The sequence below is a fragment of the Budorcas taxicolor genome, chromosome 25, assembly GCF_023091745.1.
Source record: "Budorcas taxicolor isolate Tak-1 chromosome 25, Takin1.1, whole genome shotgun sequence".
NCBI lineage: Eukaryota > Metazoa > Chordata > Mammalia > Artiodactyla > Bovidae > Budorcas > Budorcas taxicolor.
In genome coordinates this window covers 19,270,672-19,293,096 of record NC_068934.1, presented here as the reverse complement: position 1 = coordinate 19,293,096, position 22,425 = coordinate 19,270,672, and the positions used below count along the sequence as shown (strand labels likewise).

Genomic DNA, 22,425 nt, shown 5'->3' with positions numbered 1-22,425 from the left:
ATGGCTGCTATCAAAAAGTCTATAAACAATAAATGCTGGAGAGAGTGCAGAGAAAAAGGAACCCTCTTACACTGTTGGTGGGAATGCAAACTAGTACAGCCACTATGGAGAACAGTGTGGAGATTTCTTAAAAAACTAGAAATAGAACTGCCATACGACCCAGCTTGAAAGAGACACATGTACCCCAGTGTTCATCACAGCACTGTTTACAATAGCCAAGACATGGATGCAACCTAGATGTCCACCAGCAGACAAATGGATAAGAAAGCTGTGGTACATATACACTATGGAATATTACTCAGCTATTAAAAAGAATGCATTTGAATCAGTTCTAATGAGGTGGATGAAACTGGAGCCTATTATACAGAGCAAAGTAAGTCAGAATGAAAAACACCAATACAGTATACTAATGCATATATATGGAATTTAGAAAGATGGTAACAATGACCCTATATGTGAGACAGCAAAAGAGACACAGATGTAAACAGTAACTTTTGGACTCTGTGGGACAAAGTGAGGGTGGGATGATTTGAGAGACTAGCATTGAAACATGTATATTATCATATGTGAAATAGATCGCCAGTCCAGGTTCAATGCATGAGACAGGGTGCTCAGAACTGGTGCACTGGGATGACCCTGAGGGATTGATGGGGAGGGAAGTGAGAGGGAGGGTCAGGATGGGGAACACATGTACACCCATCGCTGATTCATATGAATGTATGGCAAAAACCACCACAATACTGTAAAGTAATTAGCCTTTAATTCAAATAAATTGAAAAAAATTAAAAATTTTTTTTAAATCAGCTTAAAAAAAAGGGAGGGGATACATGTATACCTATGGCTGATTCACATTGCGGTTTGACAGAAAACAACAAAATTCTATAAAGCAATTATCCTTCAATTTAAAAAAATAAAATTTTAAAAAAGCAAACAAAAGAAGCAAAATATAAAGATTTAAGTAGAAAGCTATGAAACTTGACAACAAAAGCAGTAATCAAAGAAATCTTCCAGTTCTTTTGACAATGTCAATGGAATTGATCTATCTCTAGCCAGGTGAACAGAAAGGGGAAAAAATTACAAATTATGAAAAGCAGGGATAAAAGAGGAACTATAAACACTGGTCCCACAAGCATTAAAAGGATAACTAAAAATAAACAACTTTGTCCATAAATTCAACAACTTAATGCTACAGACTAAGTCCTTAAAAGACAAAAGCTATCAACAATCACTGAAGAAGAGATAACTTGAAGGACATATATCTATGAATAAAACTGACTTTATAATTAACAACCTTCCAAGAAAACTTGAGGCTCAGGTGTGTTTATAGTTGTATTCTACCAAATACATAGGAAGAAATAACACCAATTCTACACAGCTTCCTCCAAGTAACAGAAGAGGACAGAATATTTTCAACCCATTTAGGAGGTCAGCATTATCATAACACCAAAACCAGATAATGACATTATCAGAAAAGGAAACTGTAGACCAATATCCTTCATGAAAATCTTTGGAATTTTAAATTGCAAATATTACAGTTTGTTAGTTATAGAAACACTATTTGGTTCAAAAAATTTATTGGAGTATAGTAGATTTACAATGTTGTGTTAGTTTCAGGTGTAAAGTGAATCAGTTATATATATACATATATGTATGTATGTTATACATACATATATCAGTTATACGTATACATATATCCACTCCTTCTTAAATCTTTTCCCATATATGCCTTTCAGAGTATACAGTAGAGTTCCCTGTGCTATACAGAAGGTCCTTATTAGTTATCTATTTTATATATAGTAATGCATATAAGGGAGACGGCAATGACAACCCACTCCAGTACTCCTGCCTGGAAAATCCCATGGATGGAGGAGCCTGGTAGGCTGCAGCCCATGGGGTCGCAAAGAGTCGGACACGACTGAACAACTTCACTTTCACTTTTCACTTTCGTGCACTGGAGAAGGATATGGCAACCCACTCCAGTGTTCTTGCCTTGAGAATCCCAGGGACAGAGGAGCCTGGTGGGCTGCCGTCTATGGGGTCACGCAGAGTCGGACACGACTGAAGCAATTTAGCAGCAGCAGCAGCAGCAGCAGCAGTACATATATCTCAATCCCAATCTCCCAATTTATCCCTCCTCCATTACTCCCTGGTAACTAAAACCTTGTTCTCTACATTTGTAACTCTATTTTTGTTTTGTAGGTAAGTTCATTTGTAGCCCCCTCTTTTTTAAGATTTCGCATAAAGGCACTATCATATGATACTTTTCTGTCTCTAACTTACTTTACTCAATATGACAATCTCTAAGTCCCTAAATGTCAATCTACAGAGGAATGAGTAAAGAAGATATGGTACATAAATACAATGCAATATTACTCAGCCATAAAAAGAATGGAATAATGCCACTTGTAGCAACACGGCTGGAACTAGAGATTTTAATAGCTTTTTAAAAGTCCGTTTCTATCTAAAAGTCCCTATCAGTCTGTCTTTCCTGAACTTTTTTTTAATATAAATGTATTTATTTTAATTGGAGGTTAATTACTTTACAATATTGTATTGGTTTTGCCATACATCAACATGAATGAACTTTTAATGAGCAGTTTTGCTCCTGGTTTTAAGCTACATTTCCCTGCTTTTGTGTATGCCAAGAAATTTTATTACTGGCTGTTGGACACTGTGACTGCTACACTGTTAGAGGCCTGACATTGTTGTCTCTTTTAAAGTGCAGTAAAAAAATTTTGGCAGGCATTTTGATTACTAGCAAATCAAATGGATATTGTTTAGAGCAGATCTAAAGGCAATTTTAATAGCCTTTAATCTAGGGCTTATTTATCCCTATAGCTGAGGTGTGACCTTTCCAGAATTTTTACTAAAGGCCCCGTGTGTCCAACAAAGCCTATCTTCTAATATGGCTAGTTAGAACTTGATTATTTTCCAGATCCATGTGAGTTCTTAGAATGATTCCGCTAAAAGCTCCCTAGTAGTACTCTGCCCAGCCTTGGGGAGCTTCACTCTACTTGTGTGCCTCTTAGGTATCAGCAACATACTCAAGCAGACCCCACACAGATTTCCAGAGGTCTTTCTCTGGAGAGCTCTCTCCTTTGGGTACTCTTCCCTCAAAATTACCACCACCTCTATCTCAAAAAAAAAAAAAAAAAAATCCAGTCTCTTCTCAGCTCCACAAGACCACCATGCTTTGCTTAGGTTCCTCCTGCTATATGACAGCTAGAACATGCCTCCAGGCAGAATATGAGGGCAATTATAATGCTCTATTATTCCCTACTTTCACAGCTCCACACTGACTGTTGTCCAGCATCTAAGAATGGATATTTCATATGTTTTTTCTGGTTTTCTAGCTATTTATGGCAAGATGACACAGCTAACACCTGTACACTGTCATGGTCAGAAGTAGATACATCCATGCTTCATATATGGTTCAACACTATTATAAAAACTGCCCACATGTTAAGATATGACAGGAGCTGTAAAATATAAAAAGGGAAACTTTATCATCCCAGTCAATATTTTACAGGTAAAATAAAAATATAAATACATTTCAGAGTTTGACAATTTTTTAAGTTTTAAAGAATGGACTGGAAGAACCAGGAGAGCTGCTAATGTTTTCAATGTCCATAATATGTTCTTACTCCTAAAGGAAACAGGCCAAATCGTCTATATAGTTATGTATTATATTTGGTTAGGTAGGCGTCCCTGGTGGTTCAGATGGTAAAGAATCTGCTTGCAGTGTGGGAGATCTGGATTTGATCTCTGGGTCGGGAAGATTCCCCTGGAGAAATAAATGGCAACCCCCTCCAGTATTCTTGCCTAGAGAATCCCATGGACAGAGGAGCCTGGTGGGCCACAGTGCATGGGGTCACAAAGAGTCACACTAATAGTATTTGATTTTCCTTTCTGACACTGTTGTTTACTATAATAAATTAAATAGATTCAATTCAGTTATCAAGTGGTTTCTTCTTTCTTCCCATGATTGTCTGAAGGTTTTTATATAAGATACAGATCAAAAATTGGAAGGCCAAACTCAAAATCTTGTTTAAAAGAACTGTACAGACACTCTTATCTTTCAATACACAAAGAACAAACTCATAAAAAGGCTTCCTAGTGTAAGCTGACACTGTCATCTCAATCAGACACCAATCCATCCGTATCAGAGGACTGAGGCAGAATTTCAAAGATTAAATTTCAGAGTAGAAGCAGATAACTTCATGGAAGCACACTGATAACCCTAGATATAGCAGGACATTACCTATGCCAGATTGAATGAACTGATGAGGTCAACCTAATCATGCTTATTCATTTTGGAATTTTATTGGTACTCTTTTTAATATTCTATTTTCTAATGGGCATATAAGAAAACCCATTTTCTTTTTTACTTTTCTCTAATTCTTCAGTTCAGTTCAGTCGCTCAGTCGTGTCCGACTCTTTGCAATCCCATGAATCGCAGCACGCCAGGCCTCCCTGTCCATCACCATCTCCCAGAGTTCACTCAGACTCACGTCCATCAAGTCCGTGATGCCATCCAGCCATCTCATCCTCGGTCGTCCCCTTCTCCTCCTGCCCCCAATTCCTCCCAGCATCAGAGTCTTTTCCAATGAGTCAACTCTTCGCATGAGATGGCCAAAGTACTGGAGCTTCAGCTTTAGCATCATTCCTTCCAAATTCTTACCTTGTGAAAAACATCTCTTTGTATCTTATTTTCACTATCCCTCAGAATTCAGGTACAAATACTTTTTACTGAGTCTTTATGTCCCATGACAATGCAGTCATTTGCATGAGCTTAAATAAAAATCTGTCCTTTCACTGGGATATAACTGGAAAAATTTATTGCATAATCAAAGCCATACCTAATGGATGATATTTGAGAATAAATTTCATTTAGTACGATATGGCAAGCCCCCAGTCCCCACTAAGGACACAGATAAAACTGGTATTTGGACCAATGCCTATGAGGCTTCCTAGGCAAACTGTCTCAAGTCCACTGTTGTACACTGTCCCAGCATTACAAATAGTAAGAAAGCCACTGACTTGAAAGAAAAGGAGAGAGGAATTTGTCCACATTTGTAAGTGTAGAGGTGAAACCTGGCATAAATGAATTTAATTTGTAAATAATAGTGATAAAAAGACCTCTGGGATAATAGACTGCTAAAAATAAAATTCTAGACTCTCTACAAACTTTTGTGATGGAATCTAATTTAAGTGGCCTGAGCAGTTGTCTAACATGATCCAACTCTAGATTTGCTAGAACCTTATGTGTGTTAAGTGACTTTTAACTACACCGATGTAAGTTAATGAAGCCACATGATACAAAATCCCAATGAGACCAATCTCACTCTATAGAAGTTATTTATGATCCCAAGAGGAGACTTACATTACTCAAAACTTAGCAATAAGGCAAAAGATAGTATCATGGTAACACACTATTTAACAAGCACACCTAAGGGTCATCTGACTCTTAAGGAAATGTACCTCTCTTTGAATTATTAGGGTCAGACTATGTAAAGTTAGATGGTGACTCATAGATAACTAATAAAAGTGGAAATAATTTTTGTCCAATAGAGATGTACATGATTTTTTATAAAAAAGATAACTCCAAAAGGATGTCTTCATTGCCATATAGTATATTAACAAGGTAACATATTAGGTTTGTATCCAACTTAACAATGTGATTTCAGCATTTCTTTGTTGCTTTGACTATAGGCATGTTGAGTTCTTACTTCTTTTAAGTGTCGTTCTGCTTATTTCATTAATGTGCTAAATAAGATTATAATCTGCTCACTATATGCATGAGGATTGCATTTTTATACTTTTGAGATTTTTTGAGATTGAAGCTTTTGAACTGTGGTGCTGGAGAAGACTCCTGAAAGTCCCTTGGACTGCAAGGATATCAAATCAGTCAATCTTAAAGGAAATCAACCCTTAATATTCATTGGAAGGACTGATGCTGAAGCTGAAGCTCCAATACTTTGGACACCTGATGCAAAGAGATGACTCACTGGAAAAGACGCTGGTTGTGGGAAAGATTGAGGGCTGGAGAAGGGGGCGACAGAGGATGAGATGGTTGGATGGCATCACCGACTCAATGGACATGAGTTTGAGCAACCTCTAGGAGGTGGTGAAGGACAGGAAAGCCTGGTGTGCTGCAGCCCATGAGGTCACAAAAAGTTGGATATGACTTAGTGACTGAACAACTTTTGAGATTTATACTTTCACAAAAGGATATAAAAATGCTCCACAGAAATGTTGGCTTTACTAGTAAAATAAGAACTCAACTGATCTCCCAGGGACAATTTGCAGAACTTCTGTATCTCTTTTTATTTCATTATTCAGTTCAGTTTAGTCACTCAGTCATGTCCGACTCTTTGTGACCCTATGGACTGCAGCACACCAGGCTTCCCTGTCCATCACCAACTCCCACAGCTTGCTCAAACTCATGTCCATTGAGTCGGTAATACCATCCAATCATTTCATCCTCTGTAGTCCCTTTCTCCTCCTGCCTTCAATCTTTCCCAGCATCTGGGTCTTAATGAGTCAGTTCTTTGTACCAAGTGGCCAAAGTATTGGAGTTTCAGCTTCATCATCAGTCCTTGCAATGAATATTCATGACTACTGGAAAAACCACACATGACTACTAGAACAACCATTATAGATCACACTAATTTTCACAAGCAATCTCAAGAATAATAACTATACCAACAAATTTAAGTTGTGCCCAACTCCTTGTGACCCCATGGACTGCAGCCTGCCAGGCTCCTCTGTCCATGGGATTTTCTAGGCGAGAATACTGGAGTGGGTTGCCATTTCCTTCTCGAGGGGATCTTCCTGACGCAGGGATTGAACTTGAGTCTCCTGCACTGCAGGCAGACTCTTTACCACTGAATCACCAAGCAAGCCCCTGAATAGATCAGCTGATCTTCCAGGGACAATTCCCAGAACTTCTATATCTGTTTTTATTTCCCTATAGAAAAAACTATTTAATTTTCACAAGTAATCTCAAGAATAATAACTTCACTGTCAAATAATCAACTCACCACCACCATCAATTCATAACTATACCCAACCAATAAAGAGCACCCAGAAAAACCTTCGCAAATCAAAGAATTTCTTTGCTCTGAAAAATTATCCAATCTTACAAACCTTTTAAATAATGTGCCAACACCACTTTGACTACTTCTGACCACACAGCATGCAAGCAAAGAAAGCTCTACAAACAAACCTAAAAATAAATCCCTCTAGATAAATATATCTGAAGTCAAGGTTTCAGAATACTCTTCAGTAACCAGACTAAAGGCATAACTAAACACTGCAAACACACTACCCAGATAAAACAAAACTATTACTCCTAAAACATACAGATAACATTACTAAAATAACATACCCAATCCCATCGCTTATGGTAAGTAAGACTTTTACAAACCATACATTACACAACAAATATTTTAACAGCCTTCTCATTTGGAATACATATTTGTCAAAACATTACCTATGGCTATCAGGGCTTCCATAGGCAGCACTAGTGGTAAAGAACCCATCTGCTGAAGCAGGAGATTTAAGAGACGTGGGTTTGAACCCTGGGTTGGGAAGATCCCCTGAGGAGGAAATGGCAAGCCACACCAGTATTCTTGCCTGAGGGACTTTCATGGAGGTCCAGTCATTGAATCTGCTTTCCAATGCGTAGTATTCTTGACTGGAAAATCCCATTGGCAGAGGAGCCTGGAGGGCTACAGTCCAGAGGGTCACAAAGAGTTGGATACAAATGAAGTGACTTAGCACATGGCTAATTAAACCAATACAATTAAACCAATAATGGAGCCTCTCTAGTCTGTATATTTCTGTTTATTCGTATATGATGAGACATATGCAGAGCCTACATACACATAGAAACCTGGAATATCAGATGTATCCCTTTATTTCTCACATGGAAACAGCATTTGTAGGCTACGTACTCATATGAAAATAAGTATTCTGAGTTGATACAATCATTACAAATCAATGTTCAGCTATCCCTTCAGTAACACATCTTAAAAGAAAGAATTTCAAATGGATAAGTATCTCTTTATGTAAGTCTTTACTTTTCACTTTCAAAATGAAAAAGGATCAAATCGGTCTTCAGGATTAACGTCAAATGTAAATAAATTCCATTCCACCTAGTACACAATCAAAAGTCCCTGAAGATTTATTTTCCTAATTATACAACTTCCTGATAGGAGAGCCATTACCACAGCTGACCTCTAACTATTGTAGCTCTGCTACCATAGGTGCTAGCAATATGAGTGCCTGCTGTCTGTCCTGCTCAGATGTTTGTTGTCAAAATCAGACTGAAAATGAGTATATCTGATTGGTGAAACCTAGGTCACATGGATTCCCTGTAGACATGATAACCTGGAAAATGTAAGTTGCTTTTTCTTTACCTATTTTCAGAAGGCAGGCTTGACTTTTATCACATGTAAATCTGACTTTCTATTCAGGATAATTCTAAATTCTCTAACTTATTATTGAAACACTGCCAAGAATCAAACTCAGGTCTCCCACATTGCAGGCAGATTCTTTACCATCTGAGCCACTAGGGAAGCCCTAAGTTCAAGAAATTATTGGATTAAAAGGAAGTAAATGACAAGAATAAGTTTAAAGCTTGTTTTCAGAACTTCCAGCAGCAATTAGACTGACTACGTTACTGGAATAACATTCCTGCGAATTCTAACCATAGTCATGCTACCAAACTGGGATGAAATTGTGTGCACACTTGCCTATCCTCATCTAAATGCTTTATCTCCAGGAGCAGCACATGACCTCATACAGAAAAGGGAGTTCAAGGCAGGTTTCTTGAAGTGGAGAACATGTCTTACCAGAGCATGTGAAAACCATTTGCCTGCATTCAGAGTCGACAGGAAATCCCAATCAAATAAGGATGGGTGTGTCAAAGAGGCATTTGGCAGGACCTCCTTGATATTGGTTGTTCTTCTCAGGTCAGAGTCATGCATGAGAAAAGGCACATGATCGTAACTGCAGGCAGAGGGGGAGAAGAGCAGAAGAGGTGGATAGACTGAATTCAGCCACCCTGGCAAACAGGGTTCTCAGAAAGCCTATCAAGCTCACAAGTCTTCCTAGGTTCCTTACTCCCTCCCTTATCTTAGCAAAGGATTAAGAACAGGAATTTATACTTTGATATGAACATTTTTCTGCCCAAGGAAGCAATCTTTTGTAATGTACAATAAGCCTATTGTGCTGTGCTTAGTTGCTCAGTCATGTCTGACTCTTTGTGAACCCATGGACTGGATCCTGCCAGGCTCCTCTGTCTAGGGGGATTCTCCAGGCAAGAATATTGGAGTGACTTGCCATGCCCTCCTCCAGGGGATCTTCCTGACCCAGGGATCGAACCTGGGTTTCCTGCACTGCAGGCTGACTACCATCTGAGCTACGAGGAAAGCTCCATTAAGTCTATTAGCTATGGTGAAAGAGTAACCTTCCTATCAAGGGAATTTATATATCTAGAAAACAATAGGTAGAGTAGTCATCTGAGAGTAAGGTAAGTGAGAAGTGAATGCGGCAAGGTCTTTAGATAGAAATAAAGATAAGTATATAGCAGACTTTTCAACAAAAAATATGAGATATGAAAAACAATGAAACAATGTATTTTAAATGGTGAAGGAAGAAAACAACTATCAACTTAAAATTCATCAAAAATGAAAGGAAGAAGAGATGATGCTGGAAAGATGACAGAGTACAAAGCATCAGGAATCTGTCTCCCCACCTAGACAACAACTGCATTCAAAGACTGTCTGATGTAATTCTCTTGGAAGTTTGGAGTACATGAAAGGCGTTCAACTTCCATGGGAAAACTCAGATGTAAACTGGGGTTAATTTCAGTCAATTCCAACTCTTAGCACAATAGCAGCTACTCATTACCCACCCCTATTCACATGGCAAACAACTGTGGACAGGTTCCTGGAGTAACTTGCACAGCAGCTGATGAGTGCCAAGGTGGCAAAAAAAATCCTCTATTCCAAATATAGGGTTTCTCTGCTCTGGTCACTGGTTACTTCTTGTCACAAAAGAGCAGAGATAAGACTGTTGTTGCACCTTCTTCCGCTGTTGCAAAGCCCTAGCCCTCTAACAGAAGTGACTTTCATAAGATTTAAAGGGCAGCACCCTTTTCAATGCTCATTTATGTTCCTCCTTTTCTCCTGTTGTAAATCAGCCATTAAACAGTAGCTTTATATTAAAGAGCTCTATATTAAAAACTTAAAATATTAAAAATATCTGTACATACAAATGGAGAAAGCAATGGCAACCCATTCCAGTACTCTTGCCTGGAAAATCCCATGGACAGAGGAGCCTGGTAGGCTGCTGCAGTCCATGGGGTCGCGAAGAGTCAGACATGACTGAGTGACTTCACTTTCACTTTTCACTTGCATGCACTGGAGAAGGAAATGGCAACACTCCAGTGTTCTTGCCTGGAGAATCCCAGGGACGGGGGAGCCTGGTGGGTTGCCATCTATGGGGCTGCACAGTGTCAGACATGACTGAAGTGACTTACAGCAGTAGCAGCAGCAGGGCATACAAAGAGAAATTAGAAAGTGACCATTCATGGCCAAGGGAAGATCAGAAAAACCTAAAAAAATACTCAAGTTTACACCTCAGGCTGATCCACGGCACAGAGACATCTAATAAAAATTAAAACAACAACAACAAAACCCAGCAAACCCAAAGGAAGGGGGAGAATCTAATTTCCAGTATTACCATACTACTCATCTCAAATGCCCAGTTTTTAGCCAAAAAAAAAAAAATCACAAGACTGAAAAAAACAAAGTATGGTCCATTCAAAGAAAAAAAATCAACAAGAACTGTCCCTGAAAAAAAGCTAATGGTAGATATACTAGATAAAAACTTTAAAACAATCATATTAAAGACACTGAAAGAACTAAAGAAAGATGTGGATAAACTCAACAAAATAATGTATGAATAAAATGGAAATATTAATAGAGATTTCTTAAAACAGAAAAATAAACCAAAAAGTTATAGAGTTAAAAAGTACAACTGAAATGAAAAACTGACTACAGGCATTCAAAGGCAGATTTAAACAGGCAAAAGGAAGACTCACTGAACTAAAAGATAAGACAATCCAATTTATTGAATATGAGAATAAAAAAAGATTATGTAAGAGCTAACAGACTCTAAAGGATATCCCAACATCAAAGCCAGACAAACATACTACAAGAAAATAAAATTATATACAATATCCCTTATGAACACTGATGTAAAAAAAACCTCAATAAAATAGCAAATAAAACTCAGCATTGTATTAAAAAGGATTATATGTGAGATTTAGTCCCCAAATCCAAGAATGTTATTGAAATCCATCAATGTAATAAACCACATTAAAAGAATGAAAGAGAAAAAAACACACAATATTTCAAGTGATACTGAAAAGGAATTTGACAACATTCAACACCCTTTAATGATAAACATTCTCATCTAGCTAAAAATAGAAAGAAACTACACCAAAGTAATAAAAGACATATATGAAAAAGCCATGGCAAACATTATCACCATGGTGATGACAAAAAGCTTTTCCTCTAAAATTAAGAACAAGGTTAGGAAGTGTGCTTCTGGCACTTCTACTCAAAGTGACGCTAAAAGTTCTAGCCAGAGCAATTGAGCAACACAGAGAAATAAAATGGATCCAGGTTAGAATGGAAGAAGCTAAAATTACTTCTGTTTTCATATGGTATTATCTTATACGCTCCCTTCATAGATCATGGTCTTGTCATTGGTGAAGGGGCCTGCATAATTTCAATGAAGCTATGAGCCATATGATGCCATGCCACCCAAGTCAAATGAATCACTGTCGACGGTTCTGACAAAATGCAGTCCACTGAGAAGGGAATGGCAAACCACATCAATATTCTTGCCTCAAGAACCCCATGAACATTAACAGTATGAAAAGGTAAAACGATATGACACTACAGATGAGCCCCACTGGAGAAGAGCAGAGGGCAGTTACTAATAGCTCCAGAAAGAATGAAGCTCCTGGGTTAAAGTGGAAAGGGTGCTCAGTTGTGGATGTGTCTGGAGGTGAAAATAAAGTCTGATGCTGCAAAGAATAATGCAGCATAGGAACCTGGAATGTTAGGTCCATGAATCATGGTAAATTGGACGTGGTCAAACAGGAGATGGCAAGAGTGAACACTGACATCTTAGGAATCAGTGAACTAAAATGGACAGGAATGGGCAAATTTAATTCAGACAACCATGATATTTACCACTCTGGGCAAGAATACCTTAGAAGAAATGGAGTAGCCCTCACAGTCAAGAAAACAGTCCGAAATGCAGTACTTGGGGGCAATCTCAAAAACAACAGAATGATCTCAGTTCATTTCCAAGGCAAACCATTCAATATCACAGTAATCCAAGTCTATGCCCCAACACTAATGCCAAAAGACCGAAAGTTGACCAGTTCTATGAAGACCTTCACGACCTTCTAAAACTAACATCAAAAAAAGATGTCCTTTTCATCACAAGAGATTGGAATGCAAAAATAGGAAGTCAAGAGACACATGGAATAACAGGCAAGTTTTGCTTTGGAATACAAATTGAAGCAGGACAAAGGCTAACAGAGTTTTGCCAAGAGAACACTCTGGTCATAGTAAAACCCTCTTCCAACAACACAAAAGATGACTACACAGAGACATCACCTACAGGTCAATACTAAAATCAGATTGCTTATATTCTTTGCACACAAAGATAGAGAAGCTTTATACACTCAGCACAAACAAGACCTGGAGCTGACTGTGGATCAGATTATCAGCTCCTTATTGAAAACTTCAGGCTTAAATTGAAGAAAGAAGGGAAAACCTCTAGGCCATTCAGGTATGACCTAAATCAAACCCCTTATGACTGACTATACAGTGGAGGTGATGAACAGATTCAAGGGATTAGATCTGGTAGACAGAGTGCCTGAAGAACTATGGACAGAAGTTTGTAACACTGTACAGGAGGCAGAGACTAAAACCATACCAAAGATAAAGAAATGCAAGAAGGCAAAGTGGTTGTCTGAGGAGGCTTTACAAATAACTGAGAAAAGAAGAGAAGTGAAAAGCAAGGTAGGAAGGGAAAGATAAACCCAACTGAATGCAGAGTTCAAGAAAATAGCAAGAAGAGATAAGAAGGTCTTCTTTATGAACAAGGAGAAGAACTGTAGAGAAACACAACAGAATGGGAAAGATTAGAGATCTCATCAACAAAATTGGAGATACCAAGGGAACATTTCATGCAAAGAAAGTAAAGTCGCTCAGTCGTGCCCAGCTCTTTGTGACCCCATGGACAGTAGCCTGCACCAAGCTCCTCCGTCCATGGGATTTTCAAGGCAAGAGTACTGGAGTGGGTTGCCATTTCCTTCTCCAGGGAATCCTCCCAACCCAGGGATCAAACCCAGGTCTCTTGCATTGTAGACAGACGCTTTACTGTCTGACCCACCAGGGAAGTCCAATATTTCATGCAAGGACGAGCACAATAAAGAAAAGAAATGTAAGCACCTTACGGAAGCAGAAGAGATTAAGAAGAGGTGGCAAGAATACACAGAAGAACTATACAAAAAAAGATCTTAATGACCGGGATAACTATGATGGTTTCAGACATTCTGGAGTGTGAAGTTAAGTGTGTCTTAGGAAGCATCACTATGAACAAAGCTAGTGGGGGTGATGGAACTCCAGTTGAGCTGTTTCAAATCCTAAAAGATGATGCTGTGAAAGTGCTGCACTCAATACGCCAGGAAAATTTGGAAAACTCAGCAGTGGCCACAGGACTGGAAAAGGTCAGTTTTCATTCCAAACTCAAAGAAAAGCAGTGTCAAAGAATGTTCAGACTACCCGAAAAATTGCACTCATTTTGCATGCTAGTAAGGTTATGCTCAAAATCCTTCAAACTAAGCTTCAGCAGTACATGAACCAAGAACTTCCAGATGTACAAGGTGAGTTTATAAAAGGCAGAGGAACCAGAGATCAAATTGCCAACATTTGTTGGATCATAAAGAAAGGAAGGCAATTCCAGAAAAACATCTGCTTCATTGAAAAAGCCTTTGACTGTGTGGATCACAACAAATTGTGAAAAATTCTTAAGAGATGGGAATATCAGACCATCTTACCTGTGGCCTGAGAAACTTGTATGTGGGTCAAGAAGCAACAGTTTGAACCTTATACAGAACAACTGACTGGTTCAACATTGGGAAAAGAATAAGACAAGGCTATATACTGGCACCCTGTTTCACTTATATGCAGAGCATATCATGCAAAATGCAGAGCTGGATGAATCACAAGCTGGAATCAAGACTGCTGCAAAAAATATCAACAACCTCAGATGTAAAGATGATACCACCCTTATGGAAGAAAGCAAAGAGGAACTAAAGAGCCTCTTGATGAAGATGAAAGAGGAGAGTGAAAAAGCTGGCTTAAAACTCAACATTCAAAAACCAAGATCATGGCATCTGGGCCCATCACTTCATGGCATATAGAAGGGGAAAAGTGGAAACGGTGGTAGATTTTATTTTCTTGGCCTCCAAAATCACTGCGGACAGTGACTTCAGCCAAGAAATTAAAAGATGCTTGCCCCTGGAAGGAAACCTATAACAAACCTAGACAGTGTATTAAAAAGCAGAGACATTACTTTGCTGACAAAGGTCTGTATAGTCAAAGCTATGGTTTTTCCAGTAGTCAAGTACAGATGTGAGTTGAACCATAAAGAAGTTTGACTGCCAAAGAATTGATGTTTTCAAACTACAGTGCTAGAGAAGACTCTTGAGAGTCCCTTCGATTGTAAGAAAATCAAACCAGTCAATCCTAAAGGAAATCAACCCTGAATATTGACAGGAAGGACTAATGCTGAAGCTGAAACTCCAATACTTCGGCCACTTGATACAAAGAGCCAGCTCACTGGAAAAAACCCTAATGCTGGGAAAGACTGAAGGCAAAAAGAGAAGAGGGCAGCAGAGATGAGACGATTAGATACCATCACCAACTCAATGCACATGAATTTGAGCAAATTCTGGGAGATAATAAAGGATAGGGAAGCCTGGTGAGCTACTATCCTCAGGGTCACAAAGAATCAGACATGACAATGACTGAACAAGAAAAACTCTTACATGCAGAAAAGCCTAAAATTTCCATAACAAAAAGAAACAGAATAAATAAATTTTACAAAACAGCAATACCAAGGAAACAGCCAAAAATCAGCTGCATTTCTATACACTAAGAACGAAGAATCTTTGTACAGGTTCATGAAGTAACTTGCAAAGCATGTTAAGACTCAGGGTGTCAAAGAGAGATCCTATACTCCAAATATAAGAAATCTCCACTCTGATCACTAATTACAGAAATTACAAAAACAATCTCATTTAAAATGGCATCAAAAAGAATAAAATACTTAAAAGAATGAACTTAAACAAAGGAGGCCAAAGATTCATGCAATGAAAACGAGAAAATATTTCTGAAAGAAGTGGAGGAAGACAGATAAATGTAAACACATCTTATGTTTATGGATTGAAAAAATTAACATTGTTAATATGTTACTATTAACCAAAGCAATGAGAAGATTCATGCAATTCCTATCAAAATCTCAGTGATTTCCCCCTAGTTTTATTGAAATATACTTTACATACAGCACTGTAAAAGATTAAGGCATACAACATAATTATTTGACTTACATCCATCACAATATGATTATACTAGGTTTAGTGAACATCCATCATCTCATTCAGATACAATATTGATGATGTTGTTGTTTAGTCACTAAATCATGTTCAACTCTTTTGCAACCCCATGGACTATAGCCCGCCAGGCTCCTCTCAGTCCATAGTTTCCAAGGCAAGAATACTGGAGTGGGTGATCATTTCCTTCTCCTGGGGATCTTCCCAACCCAAGGATCAAACCCATGTCTCCTGCATTGGCAGGTGGCTTCTTTATCACTGAGCCATCAAAGAAACACTAGATACAACATTAAGAAAATAAAAAAATATTTTCCTTAATTATCTTTAGCATGTTACATATTATATCCCTATATTTATTTGTCTTGTAACTGAAAGACTGTACTTCATCTCATTTCACCAATTTCACCCCTCCTGTCTCTGAGTCACAAATCTAGTCACTGTCTCGAGTCACAAATCTGACCTCCTTTTCTATGAGTTTGTTTGGTTTTTGTTTGCTTGCTTGCTTTTGAAGTATAATTGAAGAATAACTGAACTACAACTATATTAATTCCTGGTGCACTACACGGTAATTTGATATTTCTGAACATTTAACAATGATCACCATTAAGCCTAATTGTCATCTGTCACCAAAGATATTACACGATTATATTCCCCACACTGTGCATTTCATATCTGTGATTCATTTTGTAACTGAAAGCTTGTACCTCTTAAGGTCTTTCACCCATTTCTCACTCTCCACAAACCTCGTCCCTTCTGGCAACCATCTGTTTGTCTCTGCATCTATAACTAACTCTGTTTCTATTTGGTTATGATTGTTCATTTGTTTTAGGTTTGACATATAAATGAAATTTTACAGTACTTGTCATTCTCTGACTTATTTCACTTGGCATAATGTCTCTAGGCACAAACGTGTTGTCACAAACAGCTAGTTTCATTCTGTTTATGGCTGAGAAATACTGCATATTTACATACATTATTTCTTCTTTATCCAATCACCTATTGATGGGTACTTAGGTTGCTTCCTTATCTTGAATATTGTACATAATGCTACTATAGTGAACACAGTGGGGTATATATCTTTTCAAACTGGTGTTTTCATTTTCTTCAGATATACAACTAGAAGTGGAATTGCTAGAATATACAGTATTTATATGTTTAATTTATTTAGGAACTTCCATATTGTTCTCCACAGTGCCTGTACCAATTTACATTCTCATCAACAGTACACAAGAGATCCTTTCTCTCCACATCCTTGCCAATATTTATAATTTGTTATCTTTTTGTTAATAGCCATTCTGACATGTGTGAGGGGATATCTCATTGTGGTTTTGATTTGCATTTCCCTATTGATTAGTGATATAGAGCATCTTTCCATATGTCTGTTGGCCACATGAATGTCTCCTTTAAAAAAATGTCTATTCAGGTCTTTGGCCATTTTTTAACTGGTCGTTTCTTTGATGCTGACTTGTATGAGTTCTTTATATACTTTAAGATATTAATCACTTGTCAGATATGTCATTTGCAAATATCTTCTCCCATTCAGTACACAGCTTTTTCAATTTGTTATTTCCTTCACTGAGAAAGAGCTTTTTTCATTTGATGTTGTCTCATTTATTTTTGTTTATGTTTCCTTAGCCTAACAAAACAGACCTCCCTTCAAAATTCTAAGACTTAAGTCAAAGAGTACATTACCAATGTTTTCTTCTACAAGTTTACGTTTTATGATCTTACACCTAAGACTTTAATTCATTTTGAGTTTATTCTGTATATGGTGTGAGAAAGTGGTACAGTTGTCCCAACACCATTTTTTGAAGAGTCTTTCCTTTCCCCATTGCATATTTTAGTCTCCATGGATATATACTAACTGCCCATATAACTATGGACTCATTTCTGGGCTCTCTATTCTGTTCCACTGATTTATGTGTGTTTTTGTGCCTACATCATCCTGTTTTGATTACTGTAGCTCTACAGTATACTTTGAAGGAAGTCTTCTATCTTAAGACTGTTTTGGGTACTCAGAGGTTTTCTGTGTTCCCATAAAAATTTAGGAATTATTTGTTCTAGATCTGTGAAAAATTCCATTGACATTTTAATAGAGATTTCACTGAATCTGTAGATTCCATCTGGTTGGTATGGTCATTTTAACAATATTAATTCTTCCAGTCCATGAGCATGGTGTATCTTTCTATACTTCTCCATTATCTGCAGTTTCATTTATTGTATCTTGCAGTTTTCAAAGTACAGATGTTTTAGCTCCTTAGTAAGATTTGTTTGCAGGTATTCTACTCTTTTTTATGTCATTGTGAATGGGATTATTTTCCCTTTCTGATAGTTATTTTAGTACATAGAACTGCAATATATTTCTGTGCATTAATTCCATAGACTGAGACTTTACCAAATTCATTAATGAGTCATTGATAGGTCCATAGCAATCTCTTATGCTCCTTTCTATTTTTGTGCTGTTTGTTGTTAAGTTTCCCTTATTCATTTCTGACTTTATTGATTTGCTGCTGCTGCTGCTAACTCACTTCAGTCGTGTCTGACTCTTTGCAGCCCCATAGACAGCAGCCCACCAGGCTCTGCTGTCCCTGGGATCCTCCAGGCAAGAACACTGGAGTGGGTTGCCATTTCCTTCTCCAATATATGAAAGTGAAAAGTGAAAGTGAAGTCACTGAGTTGTGTCCAACTCTCAGCGACCCCATGGACTGCAGCCTACCAGGCTCCTCCTACTATGGGAGTTTCCAGGCAAGAGTACTGCAGTGGGGTGCAATTGCCTTCTCTGTTATTGATTTAGGTCTCTTTTTTTTTCTTGAAGAGTTAGGCTAAAGGTATAACAATCTTGCATCTCTTTTCAAAGAACCAGTTCATACTTTCAGTGATCATTTCCATTGCTTTATAATGTCTCTTTTACTTGTTTCTGCTCTCAGCTTTATGAAATCCCTTATGATTATACAGTGGAAGTGAGAAATAGATTTAAGGGCCTAGATCTGATAGTTAGAGTGCCTGATGAACTACGGAATGAGGTTTGTGACATTTATAGGAGACAGGGATCAAGACCATCCCCATGGAAAAGAAATCCACAAAAGCAAAACGGCTGTCTGGGGAGGCCTTGCAAATAGCTGTGAAAAGAAGAGAAGTGAAAAGCAAAGAGAAAAGGAAAGATATAAGCATCTCAATGCAGAGTTCCAAAGAATAGCAAGAAGAGATAAGAAGGCCTTCTTCAGCAATCAATGCAAAGAAATAGAGGAAAAGAACAGAATGGGAAAGACTAGAGATCTCTTCAAGAAAATTAGAGATACCAAGGGAACATTTCATGCAAAGATGGGCTCGATAAAGGACAGAAATGGTATGGACCTAACAGAAGCACAAGATATTAAGAAGACATGGTAAGAAAACACAGAAGAACTGTACAAAAAAGATCTTCACTACCCAGATAATCACGATAGTGTGATCACTCATCTAGAGCCAGACATCCTGGAATGTGAAGTCAAGTGGGCCTTAGAAAGCATCACTAAAAACAAAGCTAGTGGAGGTGATGGAATTCCAGTTGAGCTGTTTCAAATCCTGAAAGATGATGCTGTGAAAGTGCTGTACTCAATATGCCAGCAAATTTGGAAAACTCAGCAGTGGCCACAGGACTGGAAAAGCTCAGTTTTCATTCCAATTCCAAAGAAAGGCAATGCCAAAGAATGCTCAAACTACCGCACAACTGCACTCATCTCACATGCTAGTAAAGTAATGCTCAAAATTCTCCAAGCCAGGCTTCAGCAATATGTGAACCGTGAACTTCCTGATGTTCAAGCTGGTTTTAGAAAAGGAACCAGAGGAACCAGAGATCAAACTGCCAACATCAGCTGGATCATGGAAAAAGCAGGAGAGTTCCAGAAAAACATCTCTTTCTGCTTTATTGACTATGCCAAAGCCTTTGACTGTGTGGATCACAATCAACTGTGGAAAATTCTGAGAGATATGGGAATACAAGACCTCCTGACCTGCCTCTTGAGAAATCTGTATGCAGGTCAGGAAGCAACAGTTAGAACTGGGCATGGAACAACAGACTAGTTCCAAATAGGAAAAGGAGTACGTCAAGGCTGTATATTGTCACCCTGCTTATTTAACCTGTATGCAGAGTACATCATGAGAAAAGCTGGACTGGAAGAAACACAAGCTGGAATCGAGACTGCCAGGAGAAATATCAATCACCTCAGATATGCAGATGACACCACCCTTATGGCAGAAAGTGAAGAGGAACTCAAAAGCCTCTTGATGAAAGTGAAAGTGGAGAGTGAAAAAGTTGGCCTAAAACTCAACATTCAGAAAACGAAGATCATGGCATCCAGTCCCATCACTTCACGGGAAATAGATGGGGAAACAGTGGCAACAGTGTCTCCAAAATCACTGCAGATGGTGACTGCAGCCATGAAATTAAAAGATGCTTGCCCCTTGCAAGAAAAGTTATGACCATCCTAGATAGCATATTCAAAAGCAGAGACATTACCTTGCTGACTAAGGTCCATCTAGTCAAGGCTATGGTTTTTCCAGTAGTCATGTATGGATGTGAGAGTTGGATTGTGAAAAGGGCTGAGCTCCGAAGAATTAATGCTTTTGAACTGTGGTGTTGGAGAAGACTCTTGAGAGTCCCTTGGACGGCAAGGAGATCCAACCAGTCCATTCTGAAGGAGATCAACCCTGGGAATTCTTTGGAAGGAATGATGCTAAAGCTGAAACTTCAGTACTCTGACAACCTCATGCGAAGAGTTGACTCACTGGAAAAGACTTTGATGCTGGGAAGGATTGGGGACAGGAGGAGAAAGGGACAACAGAGGATGAGATGACTGGATGGCATCACGGACTCGATGGACGTGAGTCTGAGTGAACTCCGGGAGTTGGTGATGGACAGGGAGGCCTGGAGTGCTGCGATTCATGGGATCACAAAGAGTTGGACATGACTGAGCGACTGAACTGAACTTTTGAGTTTTGTTTGATCTTCTTTCTCTAATAATTTTAGGTGTAATGTTATGTTATTTTTGTTTCCTAAGGTTGGCTTGTGGTATCACAAACTTGTCTTAAAACTGCGTTTGCCTCATTGCATAAATTTTGGATCACTGTTTTTTCATTTTGCTTCCAGGTATTATTTTTTTCTTCTTTGATTTCTTCAGTGACTCGTTGGTTGTTTAGTATCATTCTTCAGCCTCCACATGTTTGTATGTTTTCCAGGTTTTTTTCCTTCTAATTGATTTATAAGCTTATAGCACTGTGGTTGAGAGAGAGGTCTGATATAACTTCAGTGTTCTTAAACTTACTGAGGCTTGTTTTATGGCCTAGCATGTAATCTGTCCTGGAGAATGCTTGATTTGCATTTGAAAAGAAGAGGTATGCTGCTGCTTTTTAATGAAATTTAATGGAATGTGATGCTGCTTATATATTTATATATATATATATATATAGCTAAAATGGGAGACCACTGTGATCTTAGGAGACAAATGCTGCCATTACTTTTAATATCTGGATGATAAATTCCTGTTGTAAATGCAATGGTAAGTGGTTTGAAGGGGCAGTCTGTAGGAAAATCAATTGTTAAAAAGAATATGCCACCTTCATATGGGCTGTCATTAGGTGCCATAACTGCGGCTTGCCAAGGAAATGTATCTGCACCAAATGGACCTGAAAAAACACTGCTGAAGGCTCATGGGCTAAATCATTAAGTTCCTTATTAATCTGTTTCAACACCACAGTCTGGGCTTTTCATCTGACTTCTCAATATCTTGTTGTGTACTCAAAGGTGTGGCCAACCAGCTGATTATCCTAGTGACTGGAAAGGATTGCCTCACTGTCCCAAATCAGCTCTGCCAGACATAAGTGCAGAAGGGCTAGGGCCTTCCTCAAGCCACTGTCGGCCTTCTCCCCATGCAGTAATCGGTCCTTCCTGGTCCTACAGGGCTCACAAGCACAACACAGCCACAAGATGTCTGGCCTGACATCATATTTTACACCTTCTTATTTTGTGCATCCCTTAACTACTTATTGCGGACATAGATGACTTTCTTACTTTTACCTTGCAACCTTCCTACTAGCTTTATAAGTGAATGATCGTCTACCTTTACTGTGTATTTGCCTTTACCAATGAACTTTTTCCTTTCAAATTTTTCTATTTCTAGTTGTGGCTTTTTCCATTTAGAGAAGTCCCTTTAACATTTCTGGTAAAGCTGGTTTCATGGAGCTGAATTCTTTTAGCCTTCAGTTCAATTCAGTCACTCAGTTGTGTCCGACTCTTTGTGACCCCACGGACTGCAGCACGCCAGGCTTCCCTGTCCAACACCAACTCCAGGAGCTTACTCACACTCATGTCCACTGAGTCGGTGATGCCATCCAACTATCTCATCCTCTGTTGTCCCCTTCTCCTCCCGTCTTCAATCTTTCCCAGCATCGGGGTCTTTTCCAATGAGTCAGTTCTTCACATTAGGTGGCCAAAAAATTGGAGTTTTAGCTTCCAATGAATATTCAGGACTGATTTCCTTTAGGACTGACTGGTTGGATCAAACTTTATTTCACCTTCAAATGTGAGTGAGAAGCTTGTAGAGCATTCCTGGTAATAGATTTTTCCTGTTTATTATTTTAAATAACTGACCTTCATGGCCCACATAGTTTCTGCCAAAAACTTGGCTCAAAATCTTATAGGAATTCCTTTGTATATAACGTTTTGCTTTCCCCTT

General features: G+C 38.5%; 1 protein-coding gene across 1 annotated transcript in view; it reads right to left on the bottom strand.

Moving 5' to 3' along the window:
• The window catches only part of LOC128069094 (glycerophosphodiester phosphodiesterase domain-containing protein 4-like), a 148,834-nt gene that overhangs the window by 71,620 nt on the left and 54,789 nt on the right, over nt 1–22,425 (bottom strand). The window contains exon 10 of the mRNA XM_052662383.1: nt 8,859–9,015. Within this exon, the coding sequence (XP_052518343.1) occupies nt 8,859–9,015 (157 nt within the window). The remainder of the gene's footprint in view (nt 1–8,858; nt 9,016–22,425) is intronic.